This window comes from Heptranchias perlo, chromosome 21, assembly GCF_035084215.1.
Source record: "Heptranchias perlo isolate sHepPer1 chromosome 21, sHepPer1.hap1, whole genome shotgun sequence".
Lineage (NCBI taxonomy): Eukaryota > Metazoa > Chordata > Chondrichthyes > Hexanchiformes > Hexanchidae > Heptranchias > Heptranchias perlo.
The window spans coordinates 1,300,270-1,318,547 of NC_090345.1; the positions used below are offsets into that span (position 1 = coordinate 1,300,270).

Genomic DNA, 18,278 nt, shown 5'->3' on the forward strand with positions numbered 1-18,278 from the left:
TGGAAGAGGTGCAGTGTGGGTTCACCAGAATATTGCTGGGGATGAGGGGTTACAGTTATGAAGAGAGACTTGAGAAGTTAGGGCTTTGTTCACTAGACTGTTAACTAGAAGGTTAAGGGGTGGCCTGATAGAGACCTTCAAGATTCTGAAGGGTTCAGTCAGGTAAATAGTGAAACTGTTGTTGAAGCAGAATCCAGAAATTCTTTTTTTTTAAAAGGAATGACAAAATTGCTTGAAGAGGAATATTAAAGTGTAATGGGAGTGAGTGGGAGAGTGGGATTAGACTGGGTGGGATATTAAAGGGTATGGGGAGTGAGGGGGAGAGTGGGATTAGACTGGGTGGGATATTAAAGGGTATGGGGAGTGAGGGAGAGAGTGGGATTAGACTGGGTGGGATATTAAAGGGTACGGGGAGTGAGGGGGAGAGTGGGATTAGACTGGGTGGGATATTAAAGGGTACGGGAAGTGAGCGGGAAAATGGGATTAAACTAGATGGTTTACTGCAAAAACACCAGCACAGACTTGATGGGCCAAATGGCGTCTTTCTATGATTTAACATCCTATAGTTCTGTGACCCGAACTGCTACATAGGCAGCATTACCCTCAGATTTAACATCTCATCCAAAGAATAATACCTCTAATGATGCAGTTGACTGTCGACCTATATTATGTCAAGTCCTGCAGTGGGACTTGAACCCACGACCTTCTGACTTGGGACAAGAGTGCTATCACTGAGCCAATATGACACCTTCATGGAGAGAATAATTTGATCTAGTTATTAAATTGGAAATGTACAATGGAAGGCTGCATCTCGTGTTGCTGGGTTACTCATTCCGAGGGAAAGAATCTGAATGCTGGAGTAGCTGAAGGAGAGAAACAGATCAATGTTTGTGTGGGACCCTTCATCAGGATCCTTCCCATTATAACTCATCCTATCCTGGCATTTCCCTCAGTCATTCTTCCTCCTCCAATCTACAGGCTCTTAAAACCCGAGCTTGCAGTCACCTAACTACTGTTTCCTGCTTTGCCTCAACTGCTCGCAACCTGTGCAACCTTGGCTGTTGGCCCTTTGCCTTGGTTTCTCAAGGAAACGCTCGACTCATGATGAAAAGTCCCACCTGAAACATGAACCTGCTCCATGCCTCTGGAATTCCCTGCTTAAGCTGAGGTGACGGCGTTCGTCTCAGGTACTGAGCAATCACAAGCTAATGACTGTTGTTCTGTTTCTGCAGAGCTGATCTTGGAGTTGGAGATTATAAGGTAGGTCAACAAAATTAAACTCATTGAGAAAGATCCTTTATCGAAAGCCAGTGCATTGATCACTGGCCTGTTAGATTTGCACAGTTAGTTTTGGGTCAGCTGTTGATACATTAGAGCCATTGAAACAGGCAGTATGAGTTGGTTCAGGAGTCAAATTCATGTCATTCTGGGAAAGAGTGGCTCATTTAGATCTCATGGCCTTTACCTGAGAATTCTCTGCTATGGACTGCATCAAGTATGGGGAGACATTTCCTTTCAGGCCGGTCTGCTGCTGCAGGGAGAGGGTTTGCGATCGAGGAAGGGAGAGGGTTTACATGTGCCTGTGGAAAGGTCGTTCATGCAGCCACTGCCACATAGTCAATTCTCCATTTTGTATTTTTAGAAAATGCTGAAGTCCGTAACTGGCAGCTGAAATGATAGGATATTGATTTATTCTTCAGTCGTAGCAGGCTACTCATTGCACTGTGCGATCTGTCTGACGTGTGACATGTCTGTACTTGTTAGACCTGAAACTTCACAGGTTTTTTAAAAATCAGCTCACGTATCTCCCCTTGCTAATTTCTAGCCGGTGTCCTAGCACTTCTGGAAGAATTGAAAGTCTTAAAAAGATCGCAAGCAAATGACTTGGCAATGAATCCTGGACAAACTGACCGGTTTCAGCTCACCGCTCACAGTTCCTCTCCAAGCTCGCGTGTTGATTTTTGCAATAACAGTATTTTACTTTCATGCACTTGCTAGCTGCTGGACAGCTATATTTACTGTAATCAAGGGCAGGGGAGGAATAGAACAATTAGATTTAGAAGTGGGTCGTCGGCAATAGTGAAGAATCTGTTTCAATCCAGAGATTGTGCTGAGTAATAATTATAAACTGAGAGAATTATTCACAAGTAATAAGTGAAGTCAGCAGCAAATGTCTCAAGTTTGGCAAAGCTGCCAGCTTCAATTTTAAAAATGATATGAGTGCACTGATGTGCAAAGGGGAAGCAGCATGAACTTTTAGTGGTATTGAGCTGTCAGCACTGCATGAGCACTCTGTCTACCAGCTGGGAACAAGGCACCTTTGCTAGCTGGAGCCAAGAATCCGAATGGGGGATTTCAGCAGGTTAGAAAAGGACATCAGCACTATGCAGGGAAGCTGTGCAGAGTGGGAAAGTGGTAGGTAGAAGGACTGAGGATTAGGGGATCGAGATTAGAGGAAGAGGGGTGGGAGGTGGATCGTATGGAGCATAAACACCGGCATAGACCAGTTGGGCTGAATGGCCTGTTTCTGTGCTGTACGTTCTATGTAATGAAGGCATCAGCAGTAGAATCATAGAAAGTTACGGCACAGAAGGAGGCCATTCGGCCCATCGTGTCCATGCTGGCCGAAATAGAGCTATCCAGCTTAACCCCACTTGCCAGCACTTGGTCCGTAGCCCTGTAGGTTACGGCACTTCAAGTGCAGATGCAAGTACTTTTTAAATATGATGAGGGTTTCTGCCTCTACCACCCTTTCAGACAGTGAGTTCCAGACCCCCACCACCCTCTGGGTGAAAACATTTCTCGTCAGCTCCCCTCTAATCCTTCTACCAATTACCTTAAATCTATGCCCCCTGGTCACTGACCCCTCTGCTAAGAGAAATAGGTCCTCCCTATCCACTCTATCAAGTCCAGTCATAATTTTATATACCTCCAATTAAATCTCCCCTCAGCCTCCTTTGTTCCAAAGAAAAAACCCCAGCCTATCCAATCTTTTCTCATAGCTAAAATTCTCCAGCCCTGGCATCCTCGTAAATCTCCTCTGTACCCTCTCTAGTGCAATCTCATCTTTCCTGTAATGTGGTAACCAGAACTGTGCACAGTACTCAAGCAGTGGCCTAACCAGTATTTAATACAGTTCTAGCATATCCTCCCTGCTCTTATAACCATAAGACCGTAAGAGATAGGAGCAGGAGTAGGCCATTCAGCCCCTCGAGCCTGCTCCGCCATTCAATGAGATCATGGCTGATCTGATTTTTACCTCAACTCCACTTTCCTGCCCTTTCCCCATATCCTTTGACTCCCTTGCTGATAAAAAATTTGTCTAACTCAGCCTTGAATGTATTCAATGACTCAGCCTCCACAGCTTTTTGGGGTAAAGAATTCCAAAGATTCACGACCCTCTGGGAGAAGAAATTCCTCCTCATTTCCGTCTTAAATGGGCGACCCCTTATTCTGAGACTATGCCCCCTAGTTTTAGATTCCCCCATGAGGGGTAACATCCTCTCAGCATCTACCCTATCGAGTCCCCTCAGAATCTTGTATGTTTCAATAAGATCTCCTCTTATTCTAAACTCCAATGAGTATAGACCCAACCTGTTCAATCTTCCCTCATAAGACAACCCTTCCATACCCGGAATCAACCTCGTGAACCTTCTCTGAACTGCGTCCAATGCAAGTATGTCCTTCCTTAAATAGGGGCACCAGAGCTGTACGCAGTGCTCCAGGTGTGGTCTCACCAGCACCCTGTACAGTTGTAGCATGATTTCCCTGCTTTTATACTCCATCCCCCTAGAAATAAAGGCCAATATTCTATTTGCCTTCCAGATTACCTGCTGCACCTGCATGTTGACTTTTTATGTTTTATGTACGAGGACACCCAGATCCCTCTGTACCGCAGCATTTTGTAGTATTTCTCCATTCAAATAATATTTTGCTTTTTTATTTTTCCTCCCAAAGTGGATGACTTATATTCTATGCCTCAGCTAATAAAGGAAAGTATCCCACCGTATCTATCTGCCCTGCTATCTTCAGGGCTCTGTGGACATGCACTCCCTCACTTCCTCTACACCACTCAGTATCCTCCCATTTATTGTGTATTCCCTTGCCTTGTTTGCTTTCCCCAAATGCATTACCTCACACTTCTCTGGATTGAATTCCATTTGCCACTTTTCTGCCCACCTGACCAGTCCATTGATATCTTCCTGCAGTCTACAGCTTTCCTCCTCACTGTCAACCACACGGCCAATCTGCAAGAAGATGGGGTTCTGTAGAGCAACAGCTTGGTGCTGGGCAGGGGGTTATAACAAAGCAGGGATTAGTGCAGGAGAATGGGTATGAGCTCGGGCCTGTAGACATCCCCATTATAGGACAGACAGTGAGTGAGCAGCACTGAGGGGCATTTTGGGGCTCGGGCCTTGGCCACTAAATTGCAGTTGAGAGTTCATGTTTTTTTACTTTTCTCCCCTCACCCTGAAGGTGCGCACTATTGCTGTTCACCATTGCATGGTTACGGTGAGGGGCCCTGCCCAAGGCTGATCCGGTCCTCACCTCATGCCCCCACTCACAAGCCCTTCCCAGGAATCACTGGATACTGATCAGGAGCTGGAACCAGGACTGAATTTTTTCCCCATCCCATCCCAATCAAAGGGCACTGAGGGCAATTGTGGTACTCCCTGCCTGAGATCAATTAACTCAGCACAAACTTGGCAGGTTTCTGGTTTGTAAGGTTCAGTACCACACTGAGCAGTGCATGTACCCCCTGAGCCATGTGGAGTGCTCACCTGCACTATTTAACAAAACTATTTGGTACTGTATGTTTCATTAAATATTAAACTTTGGTTGCTTGTCAGTGTCTGAAGCCCCTCTGAGTGCTGGCTCTGTGACACGCAGAGCAAAAATATCTGGAGCAGGTCCTGCTTATGACCAGGAGCAGGAACTCTGGCTGCCTTTTCTTGCCCCTGACCCACTCCTCAGCACCCAGAGACATCGATGGTAGGAGCAGCACCTTCAACGTCACCTGAGCTATCAGCCGATTCAGCACAGACCCGGCATCGTTCCTTCATAGTGACTGAGCCCCACAATCCAGGTATCCAGCAGTCCGATATCAACATCTCTCCCTTTAAACCATCCTTCTGTAAAGAGTCCTGGTTTGAGTTATAGTGCTGTCATAGAGCCTTCTCTCAGTAGCAGTGACAGGACAGTAGTGGAGTGACCTCTATTGGGTATTGTCCTACAGCCTCCCCTTAATGCCACTGCCACAGTAAGGGTGTAGCAAGCAGCGTCGAAACCTCGGTGGAGTGAGAGTTAAAGTCGGTGTCCAGGTAGAAACATCGGCCGCCTGACACTTCTTCCACAGAAGCCGTTTGTTGATGCAGACTAGGCTGTGGTGATAAATGGACTCATAATTTGTCACTGGTTGTGCCTATTTAATTCCTGGCACTGGGCTTTAGCAGTGTATTCCTTCAATATTCACTGACAGGTTTACAAGTTGCAGCCAGAGACTGTCCCAAGATTCAGTATCAAATGATCAAATAGTTGCTGAAAAGCTACTGAACAATTAATGCTAAGAGAAGAGTGAGCATGTATTAGTGCATTTGTGATCCATTTTATTTCATAATTTGTTTTTAGATTTGTTCTGAAGCTGCAGCAGATTAGGGCTTGTATTGTGACTCTGTGGCGTCAGTCGACTGTTTAATCCGGTACCCAGACAGCGGACTGGGCCGCTTCACTCACTAATCCATTGATCATTGCTTCATTCTGTTAGGCAGAGTAGTGTCATTTCTTGTTTCTTAAATACCCACTGAGCGGCAAATGGGTCTGTAATGGGAAATCCTTCAGCACGCTGCCAATTGAATATCCACCGACTCCTCCCCACGGTGGGAGCAGTGTGAGGGATATGTTGGACTCTGAGTCCCATCCTCCACTGCTGCTCTCCCCAGTTGCAGAAAATGAATGGGGTGGGGGAAGAGAGCAAAGGGTTTGGGGCTTGGCAACACCATTCAGTTAGGATTCTAAAACTTTCATTCCGATTCCAGTGTTTGGTTTATGGAGAAGCTATTGATGTAGATGGTGTTCTATCTCTAGATGGTTCTTGGAGTGTTTTGTAAATATGATCAGATGCAGTATTGGATAATGTGCTAGTGACAGCAAGTACAACCCTCATTTATAGACTGTTGAAACCGACCATTTTGGATGTTTCCTGTTATGCTGATCTGAAAATGAGTGTTCCCTTGGATGTCGGACTTCGGTCTAACACTAAGATACATCGGTGCATCTCGAGTGTATGTCGGGCAGTGTGTACGGAAGGGGCAACTCCATTTCTAGAGTGTTTCCTGTGTGATTATGATAGTTTGGGTTTTTAGATTTTCGGCTAAAATAAGTGGAAAATGAACCTCATTTATTTAGTAAATAATTCCAAGGTTAACATTGAACCCTGAGGAGAACATGCAGAACCTCAGCCCCTTTCCTCTCACTGCCACTCAGAATCCAATCCATACAGTTATTGCCTCGAGGCTCGACAGGTACAACACTGTCCTGGCACCCCACGTCCACCCTGCACAAAGTACAACTCATTCAGAATACCACTGCCAGTGTCCCAACCCACTCAGAGCCCCACGTCTTCATATCCTGGCCCTCGCTGGGCTCCACTGGCTTCCTCTTCCTGTGAATCAAGTTCAGTATCCTTCTCCTCACCTTCAGCCCTGTGCACTACTTGCACCCTTTACTCCCCTGACACTGATTTACACTCACACCCTTTACCCCTGACACTGATTTACGCTCACACCCTTTACCCCTGACACTGACTTACACGCTCACACCCTTTACTCCCCTGACACTGACTTACACGCTCACACCCTTTACCCCTGACACTGACTTACACGCTCACACCCTTTACTCCCCTGTCACTGATTTACACGCTCACACCCTTTACCCCTGACACTGACTTACACGCTCACACCCTTTACTCCCCTGTCACTGATTTACACGCTCACACCCTTTACCCCTGACACTGACTTACACGCTCACACCCTTTACTCCCCTGACACTGATTTACACGCTCACACCCTTTACCCCGACACTGATTTACGCTCACACCCTTTACTCCCCTGACACTGATTTACGCTCACACCCTTTACCCCTGACACTGATTTATGCTCACACCCTTTACCCCTGACACTGATTTACACTCACATCCTTTACCCCTGACACTGATTTACACTCACATCCTTTACCCCTGACACTGATTTACGCTCACACCCTTTACACCTGACACTGATTTACACGCTCACACCCTTTACCCCTGACACTGATTTACACGCTCACACCCTTTACCCCTGACACTGATTTACACGCTCACACCCTTTACCCCTGACACTGATTTACGCTCACACCCTTTACCCCTGACACTGATTTACACACTCACCCTTTACTCCCCTGACACTGATTTACACGCTCACACCCTTTACTCCCCTGACACTGATTGACACGCTCACACCCTTTACCCCTGACACGCTCACACCCTTTACCCCTGACACTGATTTACACTCACACCCTTTACTCCCCTGACACTGATTTACACTCACACCCTTTACTCCCCTGACACTGATTTACACTCACACCCTTTACTCCCCTGACACTGATTTACACGCTCACACCCTTTACTCCCCATACACTGATTTACGCTCACACCCTTTACTCCCCTGACACTGATTTACACGCTCACACCCTTTACTCCCCTGACACTGATTTACACGCTAACATTCTTTACTCCCCTGACACTGATTTACGCTCACACCCTTTACTCCCCTGACACTGATTTACACGCTCACACCCTTTACTCCCCTGACACTGATTTACGCTCACACCCTTTACTCCCCTGACGCTGATTTACACGCTCACACCCTTTACTCCCCTGACACTGATTTACACTCACACCCTTTACTCCCCTGACACTGATTTACGCTCACACCCTTTACTCCCCTGACACTGATTTACACTCACACCCTTTACTCCCCTGACACTGATTTACACTCACACCCTTTACTCCCCTGACACTGATTTACACTCACACCCTTTACTCCCCTGACACTGATTTACACGCTCACACCCTTTACTCCCCTGACACTGATTTACACGCTCACACTCTTTACTCCCCTGACACTGATTTACGCTCACACCCTTTACCCCTGACACTGATTTACGCTCACACCCTTTACTCCCCTGACACTGATTTAAACGCTCACACTCTTTACTCCCCTGACACTGATTTACACACTCACACCCTTTACTCCCCTGACACTGATTTACACGCTCACACCCTTTACTCCCCTGACACTGATTTACGCTCACACTCTTTACTCCCCCGACACTGATTTACGCTCACACCCCTTACTCCCCTGACACTGATTTACACGCTCACACTCTTTATTCCCCTGACACTGATTTACACGCTCACACTCTTTACTCCCCTGACACTGATTTACGCTCACACCCTTTACACCCCTGACACTGATTTACATGCTCACACCCTTTACTCCCCTGACACTGATTTACACGCTCACACCCTTTACTCCCCTGACACTGATTTACGCTCACACCCTTTACTCCCCTGACACTGATTTACGCTCACACCCTTTACTCCCCTGACACTGATTTACACGCTCACACCCTTTACACCCCTGACACTGATTTACATGCTCACACCCTTTACTCCCCTGACACTGATTTACATTCACACCCTGTGTAGTTGTGCTGGTTGTAGAAATTGTTTGAGCTGTGTGATTGAAGTCTGCTGCGTAACAGCTGATCACTGCCTCACATTGTGACCAATAACAGACAGGTGCCTCACTGAGACGACTTATCCCGAATGTCTGAGAACACGGTTTACAGCAGTTTAGAAACTGAGCCCCTCACGTTGTAACACTTGCGTAATCCTACAGATAAACAGTGTGCTGTTAATCCCGATATGAGGGCCTGTGACACCCACGTGAGCTCCAAGGTTGATTTTCTTTGGTTCTCCTTCAGCCATTGCAGAAGAAATACGTCCGGGTATCTGAGGAGGCAACTGTTCGACATGTTGAAAAGTTCATTAGAAAGAAGTTGGAATTGGACCCAATCTGTCAGGTAGGCTTCAAAAAGCAACTGATTGTCAAAGTGTCACAAATCTGAGTGTGCAGACGGAAGAGACCATCATTGTGAGGCTCAGTGTAGCGTGTCTGGGAGTGGAAGGATGTGATCACTCTGAGCCTCTGTGCTATGTATGGGAGTGGAATAGGGTTTTTTAAAAATTCATTCTTGGAATGTGGACGTCATTGGCAAAGCCAGCATTTATTGCTCATCCCTAGTTGCTCCTTGAGAAGGTGGTGATGAGCCTCTGCTTTGAACGGTTGCCGTCCATGTGGTGAATGTTCTCCCAAAGTTAGTATACAGGTACAGCAAATGATTAGGAAAGCAAATAGAATGTTCTCATTTATTGCAAGGGGAATGGAATATAAAAGTAGAGATGTTTTGCTACAGTTGTACAGGGCATTGGTGAGACCACATCTAGAATACTGTGCGCAGTTTTGGTCTCCTTATTTAAGAAAGAACATAATTGCTTTAGAGGGTTTCAGAAAAGGTTCACTCGACTGATTCCTGGGATGAGGGGGTTATCTTATGAGGACAAGTTGGGCCTGTATACATTGGAGTTTAGAAGAATGAGAGGTGATTTTATTGAAACATAAGAGGGGACTGGAAGGGGTAAACACTGAGGGGATGTTTCCCCTTGTGGGAGGGACTAGAACTAGGGACCACAGTTTAAAAATAAGGGGTCTCCCATTTAAGACGGAGATGAGGAGAATTTTTTTCTCTGAGGGTCGTGAGTCTGTGGAACTCCCTCCCCCAGAGAGCGGTGGAGGCAGGGTCATTGAATGTTTTTAAGGCTGAGTTTGATTCCTGATTAACAAGGGAGTCGAAGGTTATAGTAGGTGGACGGGAAAGTAGGGTTGAGGTCACAATCAGATCAGCCATGATCTTATCAAATGGCAGAGCAGGCTCGAGGGGCCGAATGGCCTACTCCTGCTCTTAATTCGTATGTTCGTACATATGTGCTGTCAAGTAGGGAGTTCCAGGATTTTGACCCAGAGATGATGAAGGAACAGCCGAAATATGTACAAGTCAGGATGATGTGTGACTTAGAGGAGAACTTGGAGGTGGTGTTGTTCCCATGCACCTACTGCCCCTGTTCTTCTAGGTGGTAGAGGTCGCAGGTTTGGAAGGTGCTGCCGAAGAAGCCTTGGCGAGTTGCTGCAGTGCATCCTGTGGATGGTACACACTGCAGCCACTGTGCGCCATTGGTGAAGGGAATGAATGATAAAGGTGGTGGATGGGGTGCCAATCAAGCGGACTGCTTTGTCCTGGATGGTGTCGAGCTTCTTGAGTGTTGCCTGGATGAGTGCAGCTCCAACAAGTGGAGAGTATTCCATCACACTCCTGACTTGTGCCTTGTAGATGGTGGAAAGGCTTTGGGGAGGCAGGAGGTGAGTCACTCGCCGCAGAATACCCAGTCTCTGACCTGCTCTTGTAGCCACAGTATTTATGTGGCTGGTCCAGTTAAGTTTCTGGTCAATGGTGATCCCCAGGATGTTGATGGTGGTGGATTCGACGATGGTAATGCCATTGAATGTCAAGGGGAGGTGGTTAGACCCACTCTTGTTGGAGATGGTCATTGCCTGGCACTTACGTGGTAAGTAACATTCGCTCCACATATCAGCCCAAGTCTGCATATTGCTGCATGCAGGTACGGACTGATTCGTTATCTGAGGAATTGCGAATGGAGCTGAACATAGGAATAGGAGTAGGCCATTTAGCCCCTCGAGCCTGTTCCGCCATTCAATGAGACCATGTCTGATCTGTGACCTAACTCTATATACCCGCCTTAGCCCCATATCCTGGAATACCTTTGGTTAACAAAAATCTATCAGTCACACTGTGGATTCATCTGTGCACAGCCCCACTTCGGATTTTATGATGGAGGGAAGTTCATTGTTGAAGGAGCTGAAGATGGTTGGGCCTAAGACACTGCCCTGAGGAACTCCTGCAGTGATGTCCTGGGGCTGTGATGTTAATAACATAACATAAGAAATAGGAGCAGGAGAAGGCCATATGGCCCCTCGAGCCTGCTCTGCCATTCAATCAGATCATGGCTGATCTTCGACCTCAGCTTCACTTTCCTGCCCGATCCCCATATCCCTTGTTTCCCCTAGAGTCCAGAAATCTGTCCATCTCAGCCTTGAATATATTCATGATGTGGAGATGCCGGTGATGGACTGGGGTTGACAATTGTAAACAATTTTACAACACCAAGTTATAGTCCAGCAATTTTATTTTAAATTCACAAGCTTTCGGAGGCTTCCTCCTTCCTCAGGTGAACGAAATTTCGTTCACCTGAGGAAGGAGGAAGCCTCCGAAAGCTTGTGAATTTAAAATAAAATTGCTGGACTATAACTTGGTGTTGTAAAATTGTTTATAATTGAATATATTCAGTGACTCAGCATCCACAGCCCTCTGGGGTAGAGAATTCCAAAGATTCACAATCTCCTGAGTGAAGGAATTCCTCCTCATCTCAGTCTTAAATGTCCGACCCCTTTATCCTGAGACTATACCCCCTAGTTCTAGACTCTCCAGCCAGGGGAAACAACCCCTCAGCATCTACCCTGTCAAACCCCCTCAGAATCTTGTATGTTTCAATGGGATCACCTCTCATTCTTCCAAATTCCAGAGAGTATAGGCCCAGCCTACTCAATCTAGTGAACCTTTGTTGCGCCGCCTCTAAGGCGAGTATATCCTTCCTTAAATAAGGAGACCAAAACTGTACACAGTACTCCAGGTGTGGTCTCACCAAAGCTCTGTACGATTGTAGTAAGACTTCCTTACTCTTGTACGAGGACACCCAAATCTCTCTGAACACCCACGTTTAATAGCTTCTCACCATTTAAAAAATATTCTGCTTTTCTATTCTTCCTACCAAAGTGAATAACCTCACACTTTCCCACAATATATTCCATCTGCCACCTTCTTGACCACTCACCTAATCTGTCTATATCCCTTTGCAGACTCTTTGTGTCCTTCTCACAGCTTACTTTCCCATCATTAATATAGATTGTAAATAGCTGAGGCCCGAGCACCGATCCTTGCGGCACCCCACTAGTTACAGCCTGCTGACCTGAAAATGACCCGTTCATCTCTACTCTCTGTTTTCTGTCCTTTAACCAATCCTCTATCCATGCTAATATATTACCCCTAATCCCATGAGCCCTTATCTTGTGTAACAACCTTTTATGTGGCACCTTATCGAATGCCTTTTGAAAATCCAAATATACTACATCCACTGGTTCCCCTTTATCTACCCTGCTAGTTACATCCTCAAAAAACTGATAGGTTTGTCAAACACGATTTCCCTTTCATAAAACCATGTTGACTCTGCCTAATTATATTATGATTTTCTAAGTGCCCTGTTACCACTTCATTAATAATGGATTCCAGCATTTTCCCGACGACTGATGTCAGGCTAACCGGCCTGTAGTTCCCTGTTATCTCTCTCCCTCCTTTCTTGAATAGTGGGGTTACATTTGCTACCTTCTAATCCGCTGGGACTGTTCTAGAATCTAGGGAATTTTGGAAGATCATAACCAGTGCTTCCACTATCTCTGCAGCCACCTCTTTTAGAACCCTAAATTGGCCTCCAACAACCACAACCATCTTCCTTTGTGCCAGGTATGACTCCAGCCACTGGAGAATTTTCCCCCTGATCCCCACTAATTTCAGTTTGACAAGGGCTCCCTGGTATCTCACTCGGTTGAATGCTGCCTTGATGTCAAGGGCAGTCACTCACCACACCTGTGGAATTCAGCTCTTGCGTCGATGTTTGGACCAAGGTTGTAATGAGGTCTGGAGCCAATTGGTCTCGGAATCCAAACTGAGCGTCGGTGAGCAGGTTATTGGTGAGTAAGTGCCGCTTGATAGCACTGTCGACGATATCTTCCATCACTTTGCTGATGATTGAGAGTAGACTGATGGGGAGGTAATTGGCCGGATTGGATTTGTCCTGCTTTTTGTGGACAAGACATACCTGGGCAATTTTCCACTTTGTCGGGTAGATGCCAGTGTTGTAGCTGTACTGGAACAGCTTGGCTATGGGTGCAGCTAGTTCTGGAGCACAAGTCTTCAGCACTACAGCTGTCGGGGCCCATAGCCTTTGCTGTATCCAGTGCACTCAGCTGTTTCTTGATATCATGTGGAGAGAATCGAATTGGCTGAAGACTGGCTTCTGTGATGGTGGGGATCTCAGGAGGATGCCGAGATGGATCATCTACTCCGCACTTCTGGCTGAAGATGGTTGCAAACGCTTCAGCCTTGTCTTTTGCACTCACGAGCTGGGCTCTGCCACCATTTGAGGATGGGGCTGTTCATTGCCGCCGCCTCCCTTTCATTTGTTCAATTGTCCACCACCACTTGTGACTGGATGTGGCAGGAATAGAGAGTTTTGACCTGATCCATTGGTTGTGGGATCGCTTAGCTCTGTCTATAGCCTGCAGCTTCTGCTGTTTAGCATCACATGTAGTCCTGTGTTGTAGCTTCACCAGGTAGGCACCTCACTTTCAGGTGCGCCTGGTGCTCTTCTACACTCCTCATTGAACCAGAGTTGATCCCCTGGCTTGATGGTGTTGGAGGTGTGAGGAATATGCCGGGCCATGAGGTTACAGATTGTGCTGGAATACAATTCTGCTGCTGATGATGGCCCACAGCACCTGATGGATGCCCAGTTTTGAGCTGCAGGATCTGCTCTTAATCTATCCCACCTAGCACTGTGGTGGTGCCACTCAACATGATGGAGGAAACCCTAACCATAACCCTTCAGTGTGAAGGCAGGACTTGGTCTCCACAAGGACTTGTGTGGTGGTCACTCCTACCAATACCGTCATGGACAGAAGCATCTGTGATAGGTAGATTGGTGAGGACGAGGTCAGATAAGTTTTTCCCTCGTGTTGGTTCTCTCACCACCTGCCGCAGGCCCAGTCTGGCAGCTATGTCCTTCAGGACTCGGCCAGCTCGGTCAGTAGTGGTGCTACCGAGCCACTCTTGGTGATGGACACTGAAGTCCCCCACCCAGAGTACATTCTGTGCCCTTGCTGCCCTCAGTGCTTCCTCCAAGTGGTGTTCGACATGGAGGAGGACTGATTCATCAGCTGAGGGAGGGCGGTAGGTGGTAATCAGCAGGAGGTTTCCTTGCCCATGTTTGACCTAAAGCCATGAGATTTCATGGGGTCTGGAGTCAATATTGAGGACTCCCAGGGCTACTGTGCCCCCACCTATGATGGTCTGTCCCGTCAGTACAGACCCAGGGATGGTGCTGGAGGAGTCTGGGATGTTGGCTGATAGTAATACTCACAGAATCATATTTGTGTCAGGCTGTTGCTGGAGTAGTCTGTGGAACAGCTGTCCCAACCTTGGCCCCGGTCTCCAGATGTTAGTGAGGACTTTGCCGGGGCGCCTGGGCTTGGTCTGCTTTCGTCATGACGTGATTCAATGTCTAGGTTGCAGCTGAGTGGACAGTCGGGTTTTAATATTCTTATTCTTTATAGTGGTTTGACACAACTGAGTGGCTTACTAGGCCACTTCAGAGAGCAGTCCCACGCTACTGTGGGACTGGAGTCACATATAGGCCAGACCGGGTAAGGACGGCAGGTTTCCTTCCTTGAAGGACATTAGTGAACTAGTTGGGTTTTTATAACAATCCGACAGCCTCATGGTCATTTTACTGATACTAGCTTTATATTTCCAGATTTATTTACTTATTTTTTTAAATGAATTCTTAAACTGTAATAGTGGAATTTAAACTCCTGTTCGCTGGATTACGAGTCCAGCAGCATAACCACGCTACCGTACCCTTGCCAACTCTGGTTGGAGGCATTCCTGGAGGTTTGATCACGTGACATCTGTAAATATTATCACATCTACTTTATAAAGGATGGGCCCCCTGTAGTTGAATATCTTTGCTTGTGGTTCCGCATCAGCGGCTGTTTGAGAAGTTCCGAGAACCAGGAGGCCTTCCATGAGCAGGTGGAGAGGGGAAAGGGAGGGCGGTGGGGAGAGGGGAAAGGGAGGGCGGTGGGGAGAGGGGAAAGGGAGGGCGGTGGGGAGAGGGGAAAGGGAGGGCGGTGGGGAGAGGGGAAAGGGAGGGCGGTGGGGAGAGGGGAAAGGGAGGGCGGTGGGGAGAGGGGAAAGGGAGGGCGGTGGGGAGAGGGGAAAGGGAGGGCGGTGGGGAGAGGGGAAAGGGAGGGCGGTGGGGAGAGGGGAAAGGGAGGGTGGGGGGGGGGGGGGTGGAAACTGGACGTGCAGGGAAGTTTGATTGCACCAGTAACTTAATAATGCACTGAAATTGCACCGATAACTAATAGTAATCCTGGTAACACTCAGATTCTCCTTGCAACGAACAGTAATACAATAACTCATAGTCTATATGTAACACCCCAATATCCTACCTGTGACTAGTAGTAATCCAATAACCTGCTGATATTCTCCCTGTAACTAATTAATGATGAGAAACTAATTTGGCTGTACATGTATACAAATCACTGAAAGATAGTGGACAAACACAAAAACTAATCAAAAAGGCTACTTAGAATGTTGACCTTGATCTCAAGAGGGCTGTAATACAATGGGGAAGAAGTGATGCTTCAGTTGTACAGAGACTGGGTCAGACCCCATCCCAAGTATTGCTTTCAGTTCTGGGCACTGCACCTCGGGAAGGATCTATTGGAGAGGGTGTAGCTTAAAGGATTAAATTATGAGGACAGGTTGCAAAAACTTAGTTTGTATTCATTCCAGTACTGTCCCCTCCTGTCAGTGTGTGTTTACAGTGAGGATACAGGCAGAGTGTTATAGTCCAGTACCACCTCTCTTCTGTCGGTGTGTGTTTACAGTGAGGATACAGGCGGAGTGTTATAGTCCAGTACCACTTCTCTTCTGTCGGTGTGCGTTTACAGTGAGCTTACAGGCGGAGTGTTATAGTCCCGTGCCCTGTCCCTCTTCTGTGTGTGTGTTAAAGTGAGGGTAGAGGTGACGTGTTATATTCTGGTGCCCTGTCTTTCTTGGCTGTGCTACAGCGTTGATGTAGGAGCAGCTCTGGAAACTAATCACGTAGGAAAGTCAGCTACTCCAATCTGCAATATTTTTGACTGTGATTAAGCATGAGACAGATGGATCCCCTGGGAAGGTGGGGGAGGAGGAGGCGAGGCACTGCCTAGAACATTGAATTGATAGAGGGCCGGGAGCTGCAGACACACACAGACCGATTTATAAATAACAGGAGGCAGAGAGCGCACCCTCCAGGAAGAATTCGATTATCTGTGTTTTCCTGTATGGATTACACTATAGGAGGAGCCTGCATTGTTTACTGGGGTGTAGGTGCTTGGCTTTGTGCTTGTGGGGCCAGTGTTTAGTTTTTGTCTTTCTGTGTTTCTCTTCTCTTTTCTTTCTTTCTCTTCCTCCTTTCTCTCCCTTGTTCTTTCCTTTTCTTATTTAATTGCTTTTCTTTCCCTCTTCTTTCCTTTATTTGCTCCTTTGACTTTCTCTTTCTCTTTTCTTTTTCTCCATTCTCTTTCTCTTTTTCTCTCTTGTCCTTTCTTTCTCTTTTCTTTGTTTCACTTTCTTTTCTCTCTCCCTCCTTTCTTGCCCCATTTTCTTTCTTTCCTTTTTTCATTCCCTCTTCCTTTCCTCTTTATACCCTTGCTCTTTTCTTTCTCACTCTTTTCTCTTTCCCTTCCCTTTTTTTTCTCTTTCCTTCCTTCCATTATTTTCTTTCTCCCTCTTTTCATTTCTCTCTCCATTTTCTTTTGTTTTCTTCAGTCCTTACTTTTTCTTTTCTCTCGTTCTCTCCTTTTCTTTTGTTCTCTTTTTTTCCCCTCTGCTTTCTTTTTCATTCATTTCCCCTTTTCTCTCTTTGCCACCTTTTTCTTTCTCGTTTCTTTTCTCTCTCCTTACTTTGCCTTTCCTTCTTTCTCTCCTTTCTCTTTCTTCTCTTTCTCTTCTCTCCTTTTATTTATCCATTCTTTCTCTCTATTTCTCGCTGCATGATTTATAGACAGTCTCTCTAATTGAGGCCGGTAGCTTCACTCCCCCCTGGTTTATCCATCACGGGAGCTGCATTTATTATTCAATGGGACTCCACCTAATCTCCGAGTGGCATTAGCAGCCTCGACAGTAAACACAAACTGGTTTTTGTAATTAGCTTTCCATCTCCCTCGGTGATTAAGTGCTGCCTCATCTGCAGGCTTGTACTGCTTCCCAATTAACTGCACAAATCACACATCTGAAGGTTGCTTAAAAGCCCAAGAGACCCAGGCAGCCCCGAATGTGGTAAAGATAAAAAGAGAGAGATCTTTTAACATATGAAAAGCTGCTCCAGTCACTGTGAATTAACAACACGACTGCACTGAGTCCTGAAATATCAGAGTGTCAGCCCGGTACTGAACGGGCACGCCCTGAAATAACAGCCCCTGGGCCGGGCACGCCCTAAAATAACAGCCCCTGGGCCGGGCACGCCCTAAAATAACAGCCCCTGGGCCGGGCACGCCCTGAAATAACAGCCCCTGGGCCGGGCACGCCCTGAAATAACAGCCCCTCGGCTGGGCACTGAACGGGCACTCCCTGAAATAGCAGCCCCTGGGCCGGGCACGCGCTGAAATAACAGCCCCTCGGCTGGGCACTGAACGGGCACTCCCTGAAATAGCAGCCCCTGGGCCGGGCACGCCCTGAAATAACAGCCCCTCGGCTGGGCACTGAACGGGCACTCCCTGAAATAGCAGCCCCTGGGCCGGGCACGCCCTGAAATAACAGCCCCTCGGCTGGGCACTGAACGGGCACTCCCTGAAATAGCAGCCCCTGGGCCGGGCACGCCCTGAAATAACAGCCCCTCGGCTGGGCACTGAACGGGCACTCCCTGAAATAGCAGCCCCTGGACCGGGCACACCCTGAAATAACAGCCCCTCAGCTGGGCACTGAACGGGGAGTCCCTGAAATAACAGCCCCTGGGCCGGGCACGCCCTAAAATAACAGCCCCTGGGCCGGGCACGCCCTAAAATAACAGCCCCTGGGCCGGGCACACCCTGAAATAACAGCCCCTGGGCCGGGCACGCCCTGAAATAACAGCCCCTGGGCCGGGCACGCCCTGAAATAACAGCCCCTGGGCCGGGCACGCCCTGAAATAACAGCCCCTGGGCCGGGCACGCCCTGAAATA

At 47.4% G+C, this 18,278-nt stretch overlaps 1 protein-coding gene across 1 annotated transcript in view; it reads left to right on the plus strand.

The window, feature by feature from the left end:
• LOC137339897 (polycomb group RING finger protein 6-like) overlaps positions 1-18,278 on the plus strand; it is an 84,656-nt gene that overhangs the window by 35,510 nt on the left and 30,868 nt on the right. The window contains 2 exon segments of the mRNA XM_068001944.1: positions 1,233-1,260; positions 9,025-9,123. Coding sequence (XP_067858045.1) covers positions 1,233-1,260; positions 9,025-9,123 — 127 coding nt within the window.